This window comes from Bubalus bubalis, chromosome 11 (assembly GCF_019923935.1).
Source record: "Bubalus bubalis isolate 160015118507 breed Murrah chromosome 11, NDDB_SH_1, whole genome shotgun sequence".
In the NCBI taxonomy this organism is placed as follows: domain Eukaryota; kingdom Metazoa; phylum Chordata; class Mammalia; order Artiodactyla; family Bovidae; genus Bubalus; species Bubalus bubalis.
The window spans coordinates 79,254,067-79,279,623 of NC_059167.1; the positions used below are offsets into that span (position 1 = coordinate 79,254,067).

The following is a 25,557-nucleotide window of genomic DNA, read 5'->3' on the forward strand; positions in this document are numbered from 1 at the left end:
GTATGAGAGTGGTCTCTTATATGAAGAACTGTGCCTTAGTTTTGAGAAATACCTAATGCTTCTGTGTTCAGACCCTAGGCTTGCCTCTGGAAGAAGCTCACCATACCGCAGGCCTGAGAAATATTTCTCGTAGAGATCATACTTCATAAACAGATCATTGTACACCCAGACATGTCCACTCATTCACTTATTCATTCATTTTTCAAATATTTTTAAACCATTTGCTCTGAACTAGTGTTCTGTGTATTTTGATAAGTTGGCCACTGAGATCAATAAGATGAAGTTCCTGATCTCAGGTGCATCAAACCTAGTTTGAAAAACAACACACAAATGATTCCAAAATGGTGTAGAAATGACAGTGATATATGTGCATACAAGGTACGGTGAGAAGAGAGGTGGGTCCTAACTCAGCCTGAAGGACTGGATCAGCACTTTCATAAGGAGTTGGCATGTAAATTGTTTCTTAAAGAAGGAATAAAAAGTTGCCTAGGCATGGCACCCTACTCCAGTACTCTTGCCTGGAAAAACCATGAATGGAGGAGCCTGGAAGGCTGCAGTCCATGGGGTCGCTGAGGGTTGGACCTCAGTGACTTCACTTTCGTTTTTCACTTTCATGCATTGGAGAAGGAAATGGCAACCCACTCCAGTGTTCTTGCCTGGAGAATCCCAGGGATGGGGCAGCCTGGTGGGCTGCTGTCTATGGGGTCGCACAGAGTCGGACACGACTGAAGTGACTCAGCAGCAGGCAAAGATTCTGGGCAGAAAGGAAGAACATTCTAAGCAGAGACAGCTCATCCCCTGGTTCTAGGGGACCAGTTAAGGAGATGACAAGAAGAGATCTCAGTTCAATCTTTTTTCACACTCACACTATAACTTAAGTTGCCTAAATGAGTTTATTGCTCAATGTGATCAGACAATAGATGCTGGGCCTGGAAAGCCTTAAGGGAACTGTATTTCTCTGCATCTTAAAGACAGAGGAATCACCGACTGTCTCAGCCTCGGACACCATTGCGAAGTCTGCAGAAATTATTTGATGCTTCCTTCCTTGAGCCCTGCGCTCACCCGAGGTACCTATTTCCCTTCTATGCCTACAGCTTGAGCTCATTTTCAGGGTAAATACCAAAAGATGTACAGCAGACTGCAGGAACAGAAGGAGAACGACAGAGGGCGCTGCTCCCTTTCGTTGGTGGTTTGATATAAATTCATCTTTCATTTCTGAGAACCTTTCTCTTGCTCAGCCTACAGCATGATCTTGTAGGGGAGTTCGTCTTGCATAGCACATGAACCAAGATTTTCTTAAAGATTTCAACAAAAGATCAATAAACTAGAGGAATAGTTTTTTCAACTTTCATGTATCCCCAAACTCATCCTCCCACTGCTTCTGAGCCAGCTATGCCATCTGCTTTGTGCTTAGGACTTGTGATCTTGTTGATAATGCGTGAGTAACATTTATTTAAAATTTCTAAGATGTTCTATTCCTTGGTTTTAGGATGTCATGTAACCTCTATCAAGCGGGAGATGGTCCCTCTTCCTTAGCCAACTTAACAAAGTCTTACTCTGTGTGTGTGTGTGTGTGTGTTTAAGGAGGCACCAGTGGAGACTCGGTGACCCAGACAGAAGGTGTTGTTACCCTCCCCGAGAAGGCATCTCTGACTCTGAAGTGTACTTACCAGTCCAGCTATTCAGATTTTCTTCTCTGGTATGTCCAGTACCAAAACAAAGAACTTGAGCTGCTCCTGAAAAGCTCATTAAACCAGAAGGTGGCCAGCAGAGGTTTTGAAGCCACTCATATCTCGAGTGACAGCTCCTTCCACCTGCAGAAATCCTCCATGCAAACATCAGACTCAGCTGTGTACTACTGCGCTCTGAGCGACACAGTGAGAGAGGCCGCAGGGGGAGCTGAACACAAACCCAAGGGCACAGATGGGGTCAGGCTGTGGGCAGCTCTCCAGAGTTCTGTGCTAGAGGCATTGTCAAAGTACTTTCAGCTCTGAAGCTCAGAGCTAAGAACCTTGGAATTCTTAGATTGCCCTACAGGGAGGAATCTGGGGCGGGACAGTGTAAAGAGGAACCTAAGCGCTTTTCTCCACAAATGCCTGTTTTCAGCCCATTCACATTCCCCCTAAAGACATAGAATCCCTTGAAGTGTCATTAACTTTTCGGTGACAATTCAGTTGATATATGCTGAAATATTTCACAACCTGTTAATGAAAACTCCCGGGAACATTGTTAATGGATGACTGTGTGATCTGGAAGGTAGTCTCTGGTTTTAATAATTCAGACTAGGATTGTATGTCTTGCTGAGATACACCTGCAGACACTCCATCTTCAGTGACTAGGAGCTTTATTCTCTCTTCCTTGACTTTTTCATCCCTATGGCTGCTGCAGCAATGCTGCTACCTAGATAAGTTCCACGAGGAGAGTTTTCTGACAAGATAATCCTTCTGTCAATGGCCCTGTGGGTCAGAGCAGTCCAGTTGGTAAATATTGCAGGCATGATGTGTATTGTTTGTATTCAAACAGGGCACAGGCTATTCTCTTTGCCAATAATAATGTCACCTCAGGGGAAATTTATTAATCAGTCAGTCATATTTCTGATACATGGAAAAAGTGTTTATGTACTCTTACAATAAGCTATCTTTGGAGTGGAGTGAGCTTTTCACTTGCTCCAAGAAACTAGGAGAAATTATCACCCACTCCCAAGGCAGGAACATCTCCCCACTCCTCTGCTCATGAGCAGGGGATGTGGAACCACTTGGGCTCTGCATCTCTGCAACAATCATGCCCATTGCACAGAGCATCCCCTCTGCATCTCTGCAGGTTAAACTCCTGTCCGCACCTTTGGGGACCAGACTTTCTGGACAGACAGTGGGGGACACAGAAGGTGTGAAAAGAGATATGTTTTACTGCCAGACAGTCAGGGAGATGTGGCCTAGACACTGATTATTTGTCATCTCATAATTTATAAACACAGCAATCAAAATACAGAGTTTAATAGTAGAATAGTTTTCTTTTTTTTTCTTTTTTTTAAATTTTATTTTATTTTTAAACTTTACATAATTGTATTAGTTTTGCCAAATATGAAAATGAATCCGCCACAGGTATACATGTGTAATGGTCCTGGAGGATGTAGTCCCATCCTCATTTAAGAGGGTGGATGTCAGGACACCTACCTGAAGGTCAGTGCAGACTTCCTCCCTAACATCCTAGAGTCCTGCACCCTGGGTGTTGGCCATCTGAACACTGGGGGTTCAAAATCTTGATAAACACACCAGAGAAAGGGAGAGGGAGATGAAAAAAAAAACAAAAAATAATCTTACAGTGGAAAAAAAGTATTCAAGCAGGGTTTATTTCCCTGGTGGTAACTGTATCAGCCCTCTACTTCTGGTCTGATCTCTCATTCCACATCTCTGGGTCCAGGCTAGTGGGACCTACAGTCAGGGCAGAGGATTCTTTTTTTTTTTTTTTTTTTTTTTTTGCTTATCTGCTACTCAGTCAACTGAAAGCAATTTCAGATAGGAAGTATGTCTGGTTTTCAGTTTATATGTTGTAGGAGAAGGAAATGGCAACCCACTCCAGTGTTCTTGCCTGGAGAATCCCAGGGATGGCGGAGCCTGGTGGGCTGCTGTCTATGGGGTCGCACAGAGTCGGACACGACTGAAGCGACTTAGCAGTAGCAGCAGCAGAGAACTCTTTAAATCTCCAGCATGAATGCTGGAGCCTAGGGATTCCTGAACATGCACAAAAGTTTAAGAGTACCTAGGTGATCTGCTGAGCCAGAGAGTCCTACCAGCACAATAACTTGACTCAAGACCCTAATTTTAGGGGGAATTTTGGTCCAGGGGATAGGACTCTGCACTCCCAGTGCAGGGGTCCCAAGTTCAGTCCCTGGTTAGAGAACTAAATCTCACAAGCTGAAGCTAAGACCTAGGGCAGCCATAAACAAAACAAATGACAACTCAGCAAACAGCTGTGCATTAAAAAAATAGCTCTAATTTTAGTAGGAGTTCATTTTAACTGGTGAGAAAATCTCTGTAGGTGGAAAGGTACATCTGAAGATTGTTCTTGAAATTGTTCTTAGTCAATTCAACTAAGTCATAGCCATTGTTACTGGATTGATAGCACTGCCCTGAAAAACCGTGTAAGGCAACCTCACACCTGCCTGCAGCCACAGAGTCTTCATGCCTTAAAATGGTTTATGTCAGTAAAGAACAATGTTTTGACTTCTTACCATAATACAACCATACTTTCCATAAAGTAAATCCTAGAAAAAGAAGCAGCTATGAAATGACTTTGTTATATCTTCTGCTGGGTTCACTTCACTTGCAAAAATAATTGCACAGGAACCTAGACAAACAGGCTGATAGACGCTGAGCAGACAGCTGTTTCCACTGCGATTACTGAATCTCTAATAAAATAAATAAACAGGAGCCTGATAAACACCACACACATGCCTTTGAAATGAAGCAAGCCTGGTTAATATATTAAGCATCTGAACCTGACTTTCTAAAAAAAAATACTTAGTTGAATTACAACAAGAATGTCACAAGTGCTATCATCCAAGTATGGTCCAGGGGCCCCAAAGGAGATCTTTCCAGGGAGGTTTACCAAACTCACTGAGGTTTCTCTCTTTTATTGCAGATTATCACTCAGCCCAGGATTCACCGTGGATCTCCTCCCTCCTCATGGTACCGCCTTGCCCTTGTCTCTCCCTTTCTCTCTTTTTGTCCACATCCCTCCTTTCTTGTACAGTGGTCCACAGATTTCTAGGTTCCATCTCAATCCCACACTGGGACAGTTTTGGTAAATCCCTCATGCACTGGTGCCTGGAAGCTGCCCCCATGAAGTAAGCTGGGCAATGTCAGTGCTCATCTCATCTGTCTTCCTTATCTCTGTGCTACCTGATCTACAAGGTCCAACATTTGTTTTATATATTTTGTCCAGTTTTCTAGTTGTAAGATGAACTCTACCTTTAACTGTGAAAAATAAGTAGCAGTAACTTATTTTTTTATTTTTTGAGGGTATTTTCACAAATATGTCATTTTATGATGGTAGGGTATGTAATAATAACCTTATCATTCAACCACACATTATTTGAGACCTGCCGTAGATAAGGTTTCCTCCATGGCATGTTGACTGTGTCTTGGGGATGAACAGAGCTAGTTCAGGTAAAGAACTTGAGGAGAGGAGGGAGCACTTTCCATTCAGGGAGATCCTTCTCTGACTCATGGGAATCTTGGAGACACATGGAAGGAAGAAATCTGACTATTCCATCTAGAAATTGTAACTGGGGTTTCTTGTGAAGCTAGAGAAACCTGTACCATGCAAAAAATTATGGAAGCAATAATAGAATATTTCCCTAAGCACGCTTATGTTTAGGACTCTGTTCTTGGGGTCCTGTCCCATTCTCCTGTATGTACCCCACAAGCTATTATCAGGAGGAATAGGTCAGACCGCACTGTGGTGCAATTTTCACGATCACCACCAGAGGGAGGGGCTTCCTTCAGATGCGGTTCCTCACTGTATTCAGGAGCTGGTTTCACTTGCCTGCTTTGTAGCCACAAGACAGAATATTGCTGCAGTACAGAAAGGGGCTCTCAGTTTCTGAGCGAGGAGCTTCTGTAACATTCAGATGGAGACTAGATTTATTAGATTTGTGTATTCCAGAGAACAAGGATTGTTTTCTTTTGCGAACATGCGTTCTGCCACTTACTCAGTTCTTTTGATCATCTTAACATTCAGTAAGTATCATTTTATCCTAAATGTTAATGATTTTTCATTTTCCTATGATTATAGGTAAGTTTTATTTTTCTTCTCTGGCTGAAAACTCTCCTCCTGTACATTTCTACTATAACAAAGTGATTCTCTTCCAGGAGGGACCAATGGTGACTCAGTGAACCAGAAAGAGGGCCCAGTGACTGTCTCAGAGGGGGCTTTCATGACCCTGAACTGCACATACCAGACTGCTGATTTTGATCTCTATCTTTTCTGGTATATCCAGCATCTCAACAAAGCTCCTCAACTCCTACTGAAGGGCTCGATATCAGACCAGAACCCAAAGAGTAAAGGTTTTCAGGCCACTCTTGATAGGAGTGACAGCTCCTTCCACCTGCAGAAACAGGCAGTGCAAGCATCAGACTCGGCTGTGTACTACTGTGCTCTGAGTGACACAATGAGAGAGGGCTGTGGGGCAGCTGAGCACAAACCCCGAGTGCAGATGGGGCTCTGGCTATGGGCAGCCCTGCAGGGGGGTTGTTGTTTCTGTCTTAGGTGTTTTATGCTAGCTGTGTTGTTGTTTATGTACTAAGTCATCTCCGACTCTTTTGCGACCCTATGACTGTAGTGGGCTCTTCTGTCCATGGGATTTCCCAGGCAAGAAGACTGGAGTGGGTTGCCATTTCTTTCTCCTGGGAATTATCCCCACCCAGGAATGGTACCAATGTCTCCTGTTTGGCAGGCAGATTCTTTACCACTGAGCCACCTGGGAAGCCACTGTGTTATGCCAGAGACATTTTCAAAGTATTTCCAGCTCTGAAGTTCAGTGCCAAGAACCCTGCAATTCTTGGATTGGTCTACAGAGAGGAATCTGTGAAGGACAGTGAAAAGAGGAATCTAAAATGTCTTCTCCAGAAATGCCTGTTTTTAGCCCAGTCACATTTCTCCAGATGGCACAGAATTCCTGGAAGTGACATTAACTCTGTTCAATGACAGTTCAGTTGATATATGCTGAAATATGTCACAACCTGTTGATGAAAACTCCCAGGGCACCTCATTCATTAATGAATGTATGACCCTGAAGCTATTGTCAGATTTTTATAATTCAGACCAGAATTTTGTGTCTTGCTGAGTTTCACCTGCAGACACTCCATCTTTAGTGACTGGGACCTTTACACTCTCTTCCCTTGACTTTTCCAACTCTTATGGTTGCTCAAGAAATGCTGCTGCTGTGAGTTCCATGAAGATGGATTCCTGAGAAGATATTCCTTCTGTCAAGGGTCCTGTGGGCCAGAGCAGTCTAGTCAGTGAACCTTTTGCGCATGAGGTGTCTTGATTCTATGTTGGTGACAGAGCTCCACCCTCATCTTGTCATCATGGCAGCTCTTTACAGAATGCTAGGTCATGATTCCGATTCTGGTCTTGAGGATCCGTGCTGTGAGAAATTCTGGACATAAACATGATCATGTAACCTGACATATTATCTTTATCGCTGTATTGAGGCCTCTGATCACTTTGAAATGTGTCAAATTAAGTGACCAAGCAAACAGTCCTTATTGAAAGAGGGCACATGGACTTTTGTTGACTGGGATTCTAAATTCCTGACATATTCACAATGTTCTCACAGCAGAGGAGCAAAAAACAAAGAAATGTGTGGCTCTCACTGTAACTTGCAATGAATGAAACTCACGAAGAGAAATTCGTCCTGCATTCTGGAGGTCTCTGAACCTCACCGTGCTTTATCTCTCTTGTATGATTCTGTGGGACTGACAGGTACGGATGAAGGTTTTGCAGAGCCTGAGCCTTCTGAGCCTTTCAGAGGCTCTTCTTTAGAAAAAGAAAATGAAATTGCAGAATCAAGTTTCTTGGGCCCAGGACACTAAGGGATCCTGAAATACAGGCTGAATTTGCTTAATGGTAAAACCCTCTGAAAGAGATGGGAATACCAGACTACCTGAACAACCTCTTGAGAAATTTGTATGCACATCAGGAAACAACAGTTAGAACTGGACATGGAAAACAGACTGGTTCCAAATAGGAAAAGGAGTTCGTCAAGGCTGTATATTGTCACCCTGCTTATTTAACTTATATGCAGAGTACATCACGAGAAATGCTGGGCTGGAAGAAGCACAAGCTGGAATCAAGATTGCCATGAAAAATATCAATAACGTCAGATATGCAGATGACACCACCCTTATGGCAGAAAGTGAAGAGGAACTAAAGAGCCTCTTGATGAAGGTGAAAGAGGAGAGTGAAAAAGTTGGCTTAAAACTCAACATTCAGAAAACAAAGATCATGGCATCCGGTCCCATCACTTCATGGGAAATAGATGGGGAAACAGTGGAAACAGTGTCAGACTTTATTTTTTGGGGCTCCAAAATCACTACAGATGGTGACTGCAGCCATAAAATTAAAAGACGCTTACTCCTTGGAAGAAAAGTTATGACCAACCTAGATAGCATATTCAAAAGCAGAGACATTGCTTTGCCAACAAAGGTTCGTCTAGTCAGGGCTATGGTTTTTCCTGTGGTCATGCATGGATGTGAGAGTTGGACTGTGAAGAAAGCTGAGCACCGAAGAATTGATGCTTTTGAACTGTGGTGTTGGAGAAGACTCTTGAGAGTCCCTTGGACTGCAAGGAGATCCAACCAGTCCATTCTGAAGGAGATCATCCCTGGGATTTCTTTGGAAGGAATGATGCTGAAGCTGAAACTCCAGTACTTTGGCCACCTCATGCGAAGAGTTGTCTCATTGGAAAAGATTCTGAAGCTGGGAGGGATTGGGAGCAGGAAGAGAAGGGGACGACTGAGGATAAGATGGCTGGATGGCATCACTGACTCGAATCACGTGAGTCTGAGTGAACTCCGGGAGTTGGTGATGGACAGGGAGGCCTGGTGTGCTGCAGTTCATGGGGTCACAGGGAATCGGACACGACTGAGTGACTGAACTGAACTGAACTGAAACCCTCTTCATAAATTTTACCCTCCTCTTTAAGATCAAAGCATTATAACCATCTTATTTTGTCCTCATATTGGCAGATTAGCAGCCCCCAGGACTCTTTCTGTCCCAGCACTTGATCTGTTATTAATATGTGCCTAGGTCCAGCCCCGGCTGATCCAGGGTATTCGAAGGGGAGACGGAGTAGGCGACCTATTTATTTATTTATTTATTCAGAGATATAAAGAATAATAGAATGAGGATAGCTCAGTAGGAAAATTCAGTGGAGAAAAGAAGCTGAGTAGCTTGGTTTATGCGGAAAATCAGTATAACCCGTGACACCAGGTTAGCTCTGACCACGGAGGCCGCAGGCACCCTCTCGAATATCGGAAGGTGCCCCACCTTAGACACCTTCTCGAGTGGGTCTTAGAAGCCCAGGCAAATAAATGGTCGCAGAGGATATCCACGCTCCAGGGGGATACTAAGCTGGAGGTTGAGGGGAAGAATGACATGGGGAGACCAAGCGTTGGTGAGCAAGGCCCATAGCTTTATTTTCAACAGGGGCTTTTATACCCTAAGTTACACATAGAGGATAATAGGGGATGCAAAGTCAGCAGTCTTTGATGCTTATCAAAAACCAGGGTTTCTTTCCTGCAAATTTATCATATACAAATGGTTTAGGTGATTTACATCATCTTCTGGCCAGAAGGCCTATTAACATTTTATGACTCTTGACAAGGACTTATCAACAAAGACTTATTTTCTCTAAGAGTAATTATTTTAAGGTTTGGCGCCATCTTCTGAAGATAAGATTACATTCCTATAGGGCGGATGTGTAATGGGTTTACAAAGGAAAGAATTTATTACCTTAAGGGTCTAAAGTTGCTAACACCAAGGCCACTACTTATTTTTTCTACATACCAACTATATTAATTAATACACATTCAAGGATACAATTCAGGGGATGTGGAAACTTGGCAGCAAGCATTGGCTCATCAATGAAATCTTTTACTAGTTTTATTCTGACAGTTTCTAACTCTCTGAGAGGCTCTAAGCTATTTGAATATCTTAAGCTTCCCATGCCTCTCGAGGCTGGGAGACTGTAAACAATCGTATGCATAGCTGTAGGTGTCCAGGTAAACTTGTCAGGGGAGTTAGAGAGCCATCTGAGTGGTTTGGATTTAAACACTCCTAATTGCCCAGGAACTTTATTAATTGGAGCTGTAAGTTAACTCTTTGACAGAGAGAGCGAGATGGTGGTGGGGGACAGTCCCCAGTAAAGTCAGAGGTGAGAGCACAAGGCAATAAAGTAGGCAGACTCTGGTTTTTGGGGGGTAGATGCTCGAGAATATCCAGAGGCACTCCCGAGGCTCGATCCCGCCTTTGCATATGCCGAGCCTCCTTCCTCATGACCTTTGTCATGAGTGGAATGTCTCTCGCCGGCTCCGGGCAAATATGAGTATTTTCAGCTCTATCACTTTTTAAATGACAGCTTTATAAAGATAATTCATGTATCATCAACTTCACGCTTTTAACTATACAATTGAGTGGTTTTTAGCATATTCACAGAGTTGTGCAGTCAACAGCACTATCTGATTCCAGAACACCACCCCAGGAAGAAACTTTGTACGCATTAGCAGTCACTCTCATTCCCCGTTTCCCCCAAACACTGGCATCCATTCCTTTGTTCTCTGTCTCTATGGATTTGACTGTTCTGGACGTTTCCTAGAGATAGAATCAGATCTCATATGACTGTTTGTACCTGTCTTCTTTCACCTAGCGGACTCTCTCTATGGCGTGTCTCCATATCAGCTCTTCACTACTCCTTATGGTCACTTAATTCTCTTTATCCATTATTCACTTGAAGAATGATTGTTTTGGAAACATTTTGGTTATTTCTACTTTTTAGCTCTTATAAATAATGCTGGTATGAGCACTCATGTGCAGGAGCTCTTGCTCTAAATGAATGCACTTTCAGCTAGAGGTTTAATTTTTGTGTTTTCATATTTGTTTCATTTCATTTTGCTTTATTTGGTACTAACATTTCCTTATGGATGTAAAATGAGTAAGTACAAGAGAAAATGCTCTTTAAAATTATGATTTAATGCTTACATGGGATGTAATCATTCCAAGCTATACCTGCATTCATTCAGGAACACTTTTTGAGCACCTACTCATATATTTCAGCCACATGAATAAGTTTTGAGAATAGAGTATACCTGACCAAGTCACCTGCTTTAGGATTGTATTGCTTTAAGACACCATATGTGTCTTAAAATAATGTTTCTTTCACAAATCATTTTATTCACTCACTGAGCTCTGTTTGTCCCTAATATGTAACATTGACAGGTTTATGGGCCATGGGTTAAGCTTTTAAATCCCTCTCCACCTCTTCAGGTAGATACTAGGAAACTTTCAATTTACAAATGACAAAATTGAAGTGTAGAGCTGTTTAGTAACTTAATCAAGGTTACATAACCAGTTAGGAGCAGAGCTTGGGTAGGACGTCAATCATTCTGATGCATAACTAATATTCATAAAAGCTAATTGATAGAACCACCATGAAATCTGTTTATTTCTTGTTAAATACCATTGCTTTCTTAGAATTTTATACTTTTTGAAATTTTCATTTGATGAAAAATAAGTTAATGCAGTAATAAAAACTGTACCTTGTTCAGTGGGCAATCACAGGAGTCTGTATATGTTCCTGAACACTGAAGCCAAAAAATTTCAGTTATCATCTTTTATGTCTTTGAACATAATGTTGCTCAGATTCTCTGTGATTGAATAACCTGCTTATTCAGGGCTTATAGCTGAGCCTCAGCAGCCATATTAAAGAGGATATACATTACAGGTCTTTGCCATGGCAATGAGGATTATATTTTTCAAATTAAAAAAACCCTTCGTGTGGCAAATATGTCTCCTCATTGGGACTGTAAGACAGAATTTTCTGTTCTTCTACACTGTATATCTTATTAAAGCAAATACTTATTTTAGACAATTAGTAAATATGGGTCTGGGCTTCCCCGGGGGCTCAGTGGTAAAGAATCCGCTTGCCAATGCAGAAGATCTTCAGGATGAGTTCAATCCCTGGGTCGAGCAGATCCCCTGGAGAAGGATATAGCAACCCACCCCAGTATTCTTACCTTGGAAATCCCATGGACAGAGGATCCTGGTGGTTTACAGTTCATGGGGTTGCAAAGAGTCGGGCTCAACTTAATGACTAAACAGCAACAAATACGGGTATGATGAGGAAGTTTCATTGATTTTTCTAAGCACATTAGTAATTCATATCAAAGCAGAAACTTTCAAAGGCAATTTTCTCCCAATAAAAAAGCCTAAAATCTAGTGTTTGCTTTAGTGGCTTCAAGAATTTCTAGGGTTTTCAAGTGAAAGCTACCTGATGAAGCTGAGAGGGAGGGTAAAGTGAATGCTGGTCCATCTTCCTCTCTAGCATTAAGCAGATTGATTTATCAAGAATTCTCCAGGTCAGAATACCGGAGTGGGTAGTCATTCCCTTCTCCAGGGGACCTTCTCAACCCAGGGATCAAACCCAGGTCTTCCACATTGCAGGTGGATTCTTTACGAGCTGAGCCACCAGGGAAAGCCCTTATGTAGAACAATAATATTTAAAATATTGATGATCTTGGTCTTACATGTTCTCATGGACCTATGTCTACAGCAGTGAGACATAACTCCCAATATTTAAGATGGCAAAGAGTTTTAAGACTATGATGCAGGGAACAGATGTCAATGGAGATTGAACTGAGCTGGCATTTCTAACAGGATTTCTATTGCTTTTGATAATGCTTTGGCTCTGGATTTGTGTATTTTTAGGGTTTTCCCTATCCCAATTTCCACCACAATTAATGGGTGTGGTTTGGAAGAGCTGGGGGTGATTCAGAAATACATGTATTGAGTTTCAATAGGAGTTCTTATATTTAGGCACTGACTAAAATTTTCTGAATTTACTTTTGTTTATACAGATACACACATGTAAATTGTGATCACATATACATGTATTTTCCCCCTACTGCTATTTAACATGGCACACACTAGACAGATTTTGTGACGCAGAGGCAAGATATGAAATCGTTCATAGACAACAAAATATTTCGCAGGTAACTTTTACCAGATTCCATAGGAGGCAGGAACAAAGATGAAGCGAAAATTTCTGCCTTTCTGTTAGAGTCGAAACCGCATTGTTACTTTTGATTCTCTGATCCAAAGGAGAATGAACCGAACATGATTCAGTTTTACCACTGTTTATTTCTAGTCTGATAGTGTTCTAATTTGACTGATGTGCAGAAGTCTAGCATTTCCCTCCTGTAAAGGAAGCATGTGACATGACACAGACAAACGGCCCTCCAGCTGCTGACTCGGTTTCCTGCGTGGGGCAGAAGCATCACACAGCCCAGGAGCTCTGCCTGGACCTCTTGAGCACAGGGTGCAGAATTCAGATATGGATCTGAAATGGAGCAGAGGCTGCGTCACTGTAGGGAGGAGCTGCCCATTTGCTGGTTGACAGTGCGCTGAGGGCAGGCAGAGCCTCTGTCTGTCTAGTGAGTGTGGCCACACATGGGACTCATGCCCCTCTCTCAGTACCAAGGCTGTGGGGAGGGCAAAGCATTGTTACCTGATGCATCTTGAAAGGGTGGGGTAATGGGCAATGGAATCAGGGCATTAGGTCCTAAGCCACTTCATCCCCTATACCACCATGGTTGTAAGTAAAGGCTCTTTCCTGCAGGATCCAGCATGACCCAGGATGTAACTCAAGACCAGCCTTCCATTTCTGTGATGGAAAAGGAGGCTGCATCCTTGGACTATGTATATGAAGCTAGTAGTTATGGTTATTAATTAAAAATCAGACATCACATTGAAAACTGTATTTCTAGCTGCTCTACAAAAGTATCTAAGAGCACAACATCCTCTGCGGTAGAGATCAAAAGTCATGTTTGATTTCAAAATGCCTTTGACATAGACTCATTTTATGTTTCAAATCTATGCAGATTTACCATTCACAACATGAATAGGCCAAAAATAAAATTTTAAATTATTATTCATAATGTAGAAGCTGATCCACAAAGCAAACAAATTTGAATTAACATCTCATGGAAATATATCTGTTTTTTTCCCCTGTGATTTTTATCATCACAGCATGGATCCCAGTGTGAGAAATTTCAGTATAGTTTATTCATTAATTCTTATTTTTCTGGTAAGCATTGTGGAAACAGTAGCTGGCAAGACAGATGTGATGTCTGCTTTGATGGAACTCATGTTCCAGGGGGCTGTAGTGGTGTCCAGTACAGGAACATAGGCATAAAGGACATTTGATATCATCCTTAATAAAATGATGAATTGATATTAGCTGGATTCAAACCCTGTCATCTGCATCACAGCATGACTTTTGAGGTACTCCTTAGCCTCTCTGTGCATCAGTTTCTTCATATGTAAAATGGCAATAATAGAACCTACTTCATGGACTTAAGAATCAAAACCACCTATATATCTCTATCTGTTTAAAATCATTATAAAATTAAATTCTATAGAAACACATCTGCCTGTGTGTTTTATAGAATAAAATTTTAAGCACAGGCACATATTATGGCATCTTGATACAGCAGGGATCACTCACTGATGACCATTATTAATATAAAAGGCAGAGTTTGTACCAGTACCTACATCAGATTTTCATTCATGTCATTTTTTTTATAACACAGTTTCTCCTTATTTTTATTTTTATTTCATTTTAATTTTTTAAGTTTACAATATTGTATTGGTGTTGCCATATATCAACATGAATCCACCACAGGTATACACGTGTTCCCCATCCTGAGCCCTCCTCCCTCCTCCCTACCCATACCATCCCTCTGGGTCATCCCACTGCACCAGCCCCAAGCATCCGGTATCAGTGCATCGAACCTGGACTGGCGACTCATTTCATATATGATATTATACATGTTTCAATGTCATTCTCCCAAATCATCCCACCCTCTCCCTCTCCCACAAAGTCCAAAAGACTGTTCTATACATCAGTATCTCTTTTGCTGTCTCGTATACAGGGTTATTGTCACCATCTTTCTAAATTCCACATATATGAGTTAGTATACTGTATTGGTGTTATTCTTTCTGGCTTACTTCACTCTGTATAATAGGCTCCAGCTTCATCCACCTCATTAGAACTGATTCAGATGTATTCTTTTAATGGCTGAGTAATATTCCATTGTGTATATGTACCACCGCTTTCTTATCCATTCATCTGCTGATGGACATCTAGGTTGATTCCATGTCCTGGCTATTATAAACAGTGCTGCAATGAACATTGGGGTACACATGTATCTTTCGATTCTGGATTCCTCAGTGTGTATGCCCAGCAGTGGGATTGCTGGGTCATAAGCTGACCTAGAGCCAGACAGCCTGGAATGTGAAGTCAAGTGGGCCTTAGAAAATATCACTAAAACAAAGCTAGTGGAGGTGATGGAATTCCAGTTGAACTATTCCAAATCCTGAAATATGATGTTGTGAAAGTGCTGCACTCAATATGCCAGCAAATTTGGAAAACTCAGCAGTGGTCACAGGACTGGAAAAGGGCCGTTTTCATTCCAATCCCAAAGAAAGGCAAAGCCAAAGAATGCTCAAACTACCACACAATTGCACTCAACTCACAGGCTAGTAAAGTAATGCTCAAAATTCTCCAAGCCAGGCTTCAGCAATACATGAACCGTGAACTTCCTGATGTTCAAGCTGGTTTTAGAAAAGGCAGAGGAACCAGAGATCAAATTGCCAACATCTGCTGGATCATAGAAAAAGCAAGAGAGTTCCAGAAAAACATCTATTTTTGCTTTATTGACTATGCCAAAGCCTTTGACTGTGTGGATCACAATAAAATGTGGAAAATTCTGAAAGAGATGGGAATACCAGACCACCTGACCTGCCTCTTGAGGAATTTGTATGCAGGTCAGGAAGCAACAGTTAGAACTGGACATGGAAAACAGACTGGTTCCAAATAGGAAAAGGAGTTCGTCAAGACTGTATATTGTCACCCTGCTTATTTAACTTATATGCAGAGTACATCATGAGAAATGCTGGACTGGAAGAAACACAAACTGGAATCAAGATTGCCGGGAGAAATATCAATAACCTCAGATATGCAGATGACACCACCTTTATGGCAGAAAGTGAAGAGGAACTAAAAAGCCTCTTGATGAAAGTGAAAGTGAAAAAGTTGGCTTAAAGCTCAATATTCAGAAAATGAAGATCATGGCATCCGGTCCCACCACTTCATGGGAAATAGATGGGGAAACAGTGGAAACAGTGTCAGACTTTATTTTTCTGGGCTTCAAAATCACTACAGATGGTAACTGCAGCCAGAAAATTAAAAGACGCTTACTCCTTGGAAGGAAAGTTATGACCAACCTAGATAGCAAAAGCAGAGACATTACTTTGCCAACAAAGGTTGGTCTAGTCAAGGCTATGGTTTTCCCTGTGGTCATGCATGGATGTGAGAGTTGGACTGTGAAGAGGGCTGAGCCCCGAAGAATTGATGCTTTTGAACTGTGGTGTTGGAGAAGACTCTTGAGAGTCCCTTGGACTTCAAGGAGATCTATCCAATCATTCTGAAGGAGATCAGCCCTGGGATTTCTTTGGAAGGAATGATGCTAAAGCTGAAACTCCAGTACTTTGGCCACCTCATGCGAAGAGTTGACTTATTGGAAATGACTCTGCTGCTGGGAGGGATTGGGCGCAGGAGGAGAAGGGGACGACAGAGGATGAGATGGATGGAGTCATCACTGACTGGATGGACGTGAGTCTGCGTGAACTCCAGGAGTTAGTCATGGACAGGGAGGCCTGGCATGCTGTGATTCATGTGGTCACAAAGAGTCGGACATGACTGAACCACTGATCTGATCTGATAATGAGTGATGTTGAGCATCTTTTCATATGTTTGTTAGCCATCTGTATGTCTTCTTTAGAGAAATGTCTATTTACTTCTTTGGCCCATTTTTTGATTGGGTCATTTATTTTTCTGGAATTGAGATGCATGAGTTGCTTGTATATTTTGGAAATGAATTCTTAGTCAGTTGCTTCATTTGTTATTATTTTCTCCAATTCTGAAGTCTGTCTTTTCACCTTGCTTACAGTTTCCTTTCTTGTGCAGAAGCTTTTAATTTTAATTAGATCCCATTTGTTTATTTTTGCTTTTATTTCCAATATTTTGGGAGGTGGGTCATAGAGGATCCTGCTGTGATGTATGTCAGAGAGTGTTTTGCATATGTTCTCCTCTAGGAGTTTTATAATTTCTGGTCTTACATTTAGATCTTTAATCCATTTTGAGTTTATTTTTGTGTATGGTGTTAGAAATTGTTCTAGTTTCATTCTTTTACAAGTGGTTGACCAGTTTTCCCAGCACCACTTGTTAAAGAGATTGTCTTTTCTCCATTGTATATTCTTGCCTCCTTTGTCAAAGATAAGGTTTCCATATGTGCGTGGATTTATCTCTGGGCTTTCTATTTTGTTCCATTGATCTATATTTCTGTCTTTGTGCCAGTACCACACTGTCTTGATGACTGTGGCTTTGTAGTAGAGCCTGAAGTCAGGAAGATTGATTCCTCCAGTTCCATTCTTCTTTCTCAAGATTGCTTTGGCTATTTGAGGGTTTTTTTGTATTTCCATACAAATTGTGAAATTATTTGTTCTAGCTCTGTGAAGAATATCGTTGGTAGCTTGATAGGGATTGCATTGAATCTATAGATTGCTTTGGGTAGTACACTCATTTTCACTATATTGATTCTTTCGATCCATGAACATGGTATATTTCTCCATCTTTTAGTGTCCTCTTTGATTTCTTTCATCAGTGTTTTATAGTTTTCTATATATAGGTCTTCTGTTTCTTTAGGTAGATATATTCCTAAGTATTTCATTCTTTTCATTGCAATGGTGAATGGAATTGTTTCCTTAATTTCTCTTTCTGTTTTCTCATTACTACTGTATAGGAATGCAAGTGATTTCCGTGTGTTGATTTTATATCCTGCAACTTTACTATAGTCATTGATTAGTTCTAGTAATTTTCTGGTGGAGTCTCTAGGGTTTTCTATGTAGAGGACCATGTTATCTGCAAACAGTGAGAGTTTTACTTCTTCTTTTCCAATTTGGATTCCTTTTATTTCTTTTTCTGCTCTGATTGCTGTGGCCAAAACTTTCAAATCTATGTTGAATAGTAATGGTGAAAGTGAGCACCCTTGTCTTGTTCCTGACTTTAGAGGAAATGCTTTCAATTTTTCACCATTGAGGATAATGTTTGCTGTGGGTTTGTCATATATAGCTTTTATTGTGTTGAGGTATGTTCCTTCTATTCCTGTTTTCTGGAAAGTTTTTTATCATAAATGGATGTTGAATTTTGTCAAAGGCTTTCTCTGCATCTATTGAGATAATCATATGGCTTTTATTTTTCAATTTGTTAATGTGGTGTATTACATTGATTGATTTGCGGATATTGAAGAATCCTTGCATCCCTGGGATAAAGCCCACTTGGTGTTGGTGTATGATCTTTTTAATGTGTTGTTGGATTCTGATTGCTAGAATTTTGTTAAGGATTTTTGCATCTACGTTCATCAGTGATATTGTCCTGTAGTTTTCTTTTTTTGTGGGATCTTTGTCAAGTTTTGGTATTAGGGTGATGGTGGCCTCATAGAATGAGTTTGGAAGTTTACCTTCCTCTGCAATTTTCTGGAAGAGTTTGAGTAGGATAGGTGTTAGCTCTTCTCTAAATTTTTGGCAGAATTCAGCTGTGAAGCTGTCTGGACCTGGGCTTTTGTTTGCTGGAAGATTTCTGATTATAGTTTCAGAATCTGAATCACAGATTCAGTTTCTGTACTTGTGATGGGTCTGTTAAGATTTTCTACTTCTTCCTGGTCCAGTTTTGGAAAGTTCTACTTTTCTAAGAATTTGTCCATTTCTTCCATGTTGTCCGTTTTATTAGCATATAATTGCTGGTAGTAGTCTCTTATGATCTTTTGTATTTCTGTGTTGTCTGTTGTGATCTCTCCATTTTCATTTCTAATTTTATTGATTTGATTTTCCTCCCTTTGTTTCTTGATGAGTCTGGCTAATGGTTTGTCAATTTTATTTATCCTTACAAAGAACCAGCTTTTGGCTTTGTTGATTTTTGCTATGGTCTCTTTTGTTTCTTTTGCATTTATTTCTGCCCCAATTTTTAAGATTTCTTTCCTTCTACTAATCCTGGGGTTCTTCATTTCTTCCTATTCTAGTTGCTTTAGGTGTAGAGTTAGTTATTTATTTGACTTTTTTTTATTGTTGCTTGAGATATGCCTGTATTGCTATGAACTTTCCCCTTAGGACTGCTTTTACAGTATCCCACAGGTTTTGGGTTGTTTTGTTTTCATTTTCATTCGTTTCTATGCAAATTTTGATTTCTTTTTTGATTTCTTCTGTGATTTGTTGGTTATTCAGTAGCCTGTTGTTCAGCCTCCATATATTGGAATTTTTGATAGTTTTTCTCCTGTAATTGGATCTAATCTTACTGCATTGTGGTCCAAGATAAAGATGCTTGGAATGATTTCATTTTTTTTTTTTTTTAATTTACCAAGGCTAGCTTTATGGCCCAGGATGTGATCTATCCTGGAGAAGGTTCCATGTGTGCTTGAGAAAAAGGTGAAATTCATTGTTTTGGGGTGAAATGTCTTATAGATATCAATTAGGTCTAACTGGTCTATTGCATCATTTAAAGTTTGTGTTTCCTTGTTAATTTTCTGTTTAGTTGATCTATCCATAGGTGTGAGTGGGGTATTAAAGTCTCCCACTATTATTGTGTTATTGTTAATTTCCCCTTTCATACTTGTTGGCATTTGTCTTACATATTGCAGTGTTCCTATGTTGGGAGCATATATATTTCTAATTGTTATATCTTCTTCTTGGATTGATCCTTTGATCATTATGTAGTGACCTTCTCTGTCTCTTTTAACAGCCTTTGTTTTAAAGTCTATTTTATCTGATATGAGTATTGCTACTCCTGCTTTCTTTTGGTATCTATTTGCATGGAAAATCTTTTTCCAGCCCTTCACTTTCAGTCTGTATGTGTCCCCTGTTTTGAGGTGGGTCTCTTGTAGACAACATATATAGGGGTCTTGTTTTTGTGTCAATTCAGGCAGTCTTTGTCTTTTGGTTGGGGCATTCAACCCATTTACGTTTAAGGTAATTATTGATATGTATGATCCCGTTGCCATTTACTTTATTGTTTGGGGTTCGAGTTTATACACCCTTTTTGTGTTTCCTGTCTAGAGAATATCCTTTAGTATTTGTTGGAGAGCTAGTTTGGTGGTGCTGAATTCTCTCAGCTTTTGCTTGTCTGTAAAGCTTTTGATTTCTCCTTCATATTTGAATGAGATCCTTGCTGGGTACAGTAATCTGGGCTGTAGGTTATTTTCTTTCATCATTTTAAGTATGTCTTGCCATTCCCTCCTGGCTTGAAGAGTTTCTATTGAAAGATCAGCTGTTATCCTTATGGGTATTCCCTTGTGTGACACTTGTTGTTTTTCCCTTGCTGCTTTTAATATTTGTTCTTTGTGTTTGATCTTTGTTAATTTGATTAATATATGTCTTGGGGTGTTTCGCCTTGGATTTATCCTGTTTGGGACTCTCTGGGTTTCTTGGACTTGGGTGATTATTTCCTTCCCCATTTTAGGGAAGTTTTCAACTATTATCTCCTCAAATATTTTCTCATGATCTTTCTTTTTGTCTTCTTCTGGGACTCCTATGATTCGAATGTTGGAGCATTTAATATTGTCCTGGAGGTCTCTGAGATTGTCCTCATTTCTTTTAATTTATTTTTCTTTTTTCCTCTCTGATTCATTTATTTCTACCATTCTATCTTCTAATTCACTAATCCTGTCTTCTGCCTCTGTTATTCTACTATTTGTTGCCTCCAGAGTGTTTTTGATCTCATTTATTGCATTATTCATTATATATTGACTCTCTTTTATTTCTTCTAGGTCCTTGTTAAACCTTTCTTGCATCTTCTCAATCCTTGTCTCCAGGCTATTTCTGTGATTCCATTTTGATTTTAAGATTTTGGATCATTTTCACTATCATTATTCAGAATTCTTTATCAGGTAGATTCCGTATCTCTTCCTCTTTTGTTTGGTTTGTTGGGCATTTATCCTGTTCCTTTACCTGCTGGGTATTCCTCTGTCTCTTCATCTTTTTTATATTGCTGAGTTTGGGGTGTCCTTTCTGTATTCTGGCAGTTTGTGGAGTTCTCTTTATTGTGGAGTTTCCTCACTGTGTGTGGGTTTGTACAGGTGGCTTGTCAAGGTTTCTTGGTTAGGGAAGCTTATGTCAGTGTTCTGGTGGGTGGAGCTGGATTTCTTCTCTCTGGAGTGCAATGAAGTGTCCAGTTATGAGCTATGAGATGTCTATGGTTTTGTAGTAACTTTGGGCAGCCTGTATATTGGAGCTCAAGGCTGTGTTCCTTTGTTGCTGGAGAATTTGCTTGGTATGTATTGCTCTGGAACTTGTTGGCCCATGTGTGGTGCTTAGTTTCAGTGTAGGTATGGAGGCGTTTGATGAGCTCCTGTCAATTAACATTCCCTGGAGTCAGGAGTTCCCTGAAGTCAGGGTTTGGACTTAAGCCTCCTTCTTCCAGTTTTCAGTCTTATTTTTACAGTAGTCTCAAAACTTCTCCTTCTATACAGCACCATTTATAAAACATCTAGGTTAAAGATGAAAAGTTTCTCCACAGTGAGGGACACCCAGAGAGGTTCACAGAGTTACATGGAAAAGAGAAGAGGGAGGAGGGAGTTAGAGGTGACCCGAATGAGGTGAGGTGGAGTCAATAGAGGAGAGAGCAGGCTAGCCAGTAATTACGTCCTTATGTTTACTCCACAACTGGACTGCTCAGAGATGTTCACGGAGTTATACAGAGAAGAGAAGAGGGAGGAAGGAGACAGAGGTGGCCAGGAGGGTAAAAGGGGGGAATGAAAAGGAGAGAGACAGATCCAGCCAGTAATCAGTTCCCTAAGTGTTCTCCAGTGTCTGGCACACACAGAAATTCACAGAGTTGGGTAGAGCAGAGAGGTGTTAGGGAGGAGACACAGGCGACCTGGTGGAGAAAAAAGAGAGTCCAAAGCGGGAGAGAGCAATCAAGCCAGTAATCTCGCTCCCAAGTAAAAATGGGTACTGAAGATTGGGTTCTTAAAGGTACAAAATTGATAACAAATACCAAAAAGCAAAAATTAAAAATCTAGAATAGAGTTTGGAATTTCAAAAATATAATGTTAAAGAAAAGAAAAAATAATAAAATAAAAGAAAGAGGAAAAAAACAAAGTAACAAAAATTATAAAATATATATATGGTTTGCTTTTAAAAAAAGTTAGGGTCTTTTTTTTGCAAAGTAATAGTAGGTTATAAAAGTGAAAATTAAAGGAGTAATAGAGGACTTAAAAATTAAAAGAAAGAAAGAAAGAATGATTGTAAAAATAGTAAAAATATATCTAGGACTTTCTCCGGTGTTGTTGTGGGTATTGTGGGGTCAGTTCATTTTCGGCTAGTTCCTTGGTCCGGCTTACATTTCTCAAGATCTATAGGCCCCTTCCTATGCAGTCGGTATTAATGACAGGGTTTTAATCTATTGCACCTGTTGCTTCCAAGGTGGTTCCCTCTGTTTTAGCTTCCTCTGTTTGCTGGTCTCTTCAGTGTCTGATTTCCGCCCTGACACAAAGCGGGCGGTGGTGGACACTTTTTTTTTTAGGCTCACTTGTTCAGTCGCACTGTGGGGAGGGAGGGACACTGCAAACAAATAACACTGGTGTGTGCTTGCAGTGCCTCAGCCACCCTTGGCCTGCCCCTGCTCACAGTGCGTGTACCCTCCCCACCCACACTGCTCAGGTTCTAGGTTGCTCCACCAGGAACCGTCCAAGGCCAGCCCTGGGCTGCATGCACCTCCCAGGTCTAAGCAACTCAGGTTCAGGCACTCGAGTAGTCCTCAGAGGCGCAGACTCCGTTGGGCCTCCATTTTGTGCCCTTCCCAGGTCTGAGCAGTTCAGGTGATGAGGTGTTTGGTGAGTGTGGTCGCTGTGACTTATCGCCTCCCCACTGCTCGGTTTTCTGGGTGTACAACCGGCGCACCTTCTCAGGAGGATGTTGACTGTCCAGAACCCCAAGAAGTCTTAGTTAGCAAAGAAGCCTGCTTACAGTTTTTTAGATAATGTCTCTCTGGGGCTGAGATTGCCCTCTTCTGGCTCTGGCTGCCTGTCACTGGAGGGGGATGGTCTGCAGCCGGCTATGTCTGTTCAGTCCTTTGTTCTGTGCATGGGCCTGGTGGTGTCTTAGGTTAGGGCTGGCTTTTCGCATGGTAGTTATCCCACAGTCTGGTTTGCTAGCCCAAGTTAGTTTGCTCAGATAGCGCTCGGGGCATTCAGGCCAGGTCCTTACTCTAAGCGATGCAGCCCGTGCCTCCCTGCCCAGCCCCTGCTTGCTAGTGGTGGGTGCAGGCATCTGCGCTGCTTCTCCACTGGGGGAGTTGCCATTGGGCTTGTATTCTGTGGGTTTTAATTGTTTATTTATTTTTCCTCCCTGTTATGTTGCTCTCTGTGCTTCCAAGGCTTAGCACAGACTCGGCAGTGAGAGTGTTTCCTGGTGTTTGGAAACTTCTCTCTTTTTAAGACTCCCTTCCTGGGACGGAGCTCCATCCCTCCTTCTTTTGTCTCTTTTTTTGTCTTTTATATTTTTTCCTACCTCCTTTCTAACACAATGGGCTGCTTTTCTGGGTTCCTGATGTCCTCTGCTAGCATTCAGAAGTTGTTTTGTAGAATTTACTCAGCATTTAAATGTTCTTTTGATGAATTTGTGGGGGAGAAAGTGATCTCCCCGTCCTATTCCTCTGACATCTTAGCTTCTCCCTGTCCTTATTTTTCAAGAAAGGAACCAAAGCTCAGTGAAAAGCCAGGGCCATGTTGGCACTGCTAGAAATGCTGTCTACAGGGTTTGGTAGCCCTGTGGTCAGTGTTCCCATTCTCAGCAGCCTGTCCAGACAAGCTCCCAGTCCTGACAGAGAAGAGCAGGTGACTTATGCTCAACATAAAGTGCCCTTCTCAGCGCCAGGCAGGGCCACTTTAATTCCCCTGACTATATAACTGAACATGTATTTTCCCATATTTGTTGACAGATCAATGGGAAAATGCTCTAAGACATGATCAATATTCACTGCCTCCTTCAAACTGATTTGGTTTCAGCCTTGCACACAGTTAATGAACTTTCAGCAAAGTTCCACATGTCAAGATAAAAGATAATGAAGAAATGGCATTTTTCACCTGAAAAAATATACTGCTATTGGATAACTTTTGAGATACAAAATCTCTGTGTAAGTTAAGGAGAGATTTTTTTCCTGTTATTGTTTTAAGAGTATATAAACACTTTTTCAATATGTCTGAAATGATTGATTAATTAATTTTCCCTGAGATGATGAGATCACTGGCAAAGCAGATATTCTCATCCTGTACCCAGTTTGAAGGCAGACTGCCGTTGGAGTGGAGTGAGTTTTTCACGTGCTCCAAGAAACTAGGAAAAACTATAAACCCCTCCCAAAGCAGGAACATCTCCCCACTCCTCTGCTCGTGAGCAGGAATATGGAGCCACTTGGGTAAGTGCTCTGCATCTCCACTACAATTGGGCCCATTGCACAGAGTTTACCCTCTGCATCTCTGCAGGCTGAACTCTTTTCTACAAATTCAGGACCAGATTTTCTGTAAGGACAATGGGGAACACAGAAGGAGAAAAGAGACATATGTTTTATTTCTGGGTAGTCTAGGAGATGTGGCATAAACACTGAATCATTGTCATTTTAAAATTTATAGGCATAACTATAAAAATGCAGAATTTAATACTTATAATGGTTTAAATATTCCTGGAGGATGTAGTCCCCATCCTTATTTAACAGGAGGCATGTCTGAACACCCACCTGAAGGTAAACACAGATTTCCTCCAAACAAACTAGAGTCTGGCACACTGGATGTTGGACATCTGAGCACTGGGACTTCGATAAACAGGGCATAGGAAGGGAGAGGGAGATGAAAAAACAAAATGAAATCTGAACAGTGAAAGGAAAGTATCCAAGCAGGTTTGATTCCCCTGGATGTAACTGTGTCAGCTTCTGGTCTGATCCCACATTCCACATCTCTAGGTCTAGGCTAGTAGGACTACAGACAGGGCAGAGGATTTTTTTTCTTTTTAACCTGCTCCTCAGTCAACTGAAAGTAGTTTGAGATAGGAATCATGTCTGGTTTTGGTTTCCACATTGTAGGCAACTCTGTAAGTTTCCAGAATTAATGCTGGATCCTAGGGATTCCTGAACATGCACAAAAGTTTAAGAGAACCTTGGTGATCTGCTGAGCCGGAGTTCCTGCCAGCATGATCACTTGACGCAAGACCTTAATTTTAGGGGGAACTTTGGTCCAGGGGATAGGACTCTGTGCTCACAATGTTGGGGGCCTGAGTTTGATCCTTGATCAGGGAACTAGATCTCACAAGCCAAAATTAAGACCCGCACAGCCAAAAACAAAAACAAAACAGAACAGCTCAGCAAACAGTCATGCATTAAAAAAATACCCTAATTTTAGAAAAACAGGTCAGTTTGACTGTTGAGAAATTTTATGTCCATTAATAGGTGTCATTTGAAGAAGATTGCTCTTGTGTTCAACTAACTTGGTCATTGCCATTTAGAAACATTTATTTTTTAATTGGAAGATAACTGGAAAGCTACAGGTAAAAAGATGACACTAGAACCCTTCCCAACACCGAACACAAAATAAACTCAAAATGGATTAACGACTTAAATGAAGGCCAGAATCCATAGAACTCTTAGAGGAAACATAGGCGTACACTCTTTGACAT

The 25,557-nt window shown here is 41.1% G+C and overlaps 1 pseudogene and 1 gene segment (V, D, J or C); both read left to right on the forward strand.

The window, feature by feature from the left end:
- The first annotated feature begins 1,245 nt into the window (after positions 1-1,245).
- Positions 1,246-1,965, forward strand: LOC123464738 (annotated as a pseudogene).
- A 3,355-nt stretch (positions 1,966-5,320) lies between these two features.
- Positions 5,321-7,670, forward strand: LOC123328137. The segment is given in 2 exon segments: positions 5,321-5,741; positions 5,874-7,670. Coding segments are annotated over 2 exon segments (543 nt in total).
- Positions 7,671-25,557: the final 17,887 nt, after the last annotated feature.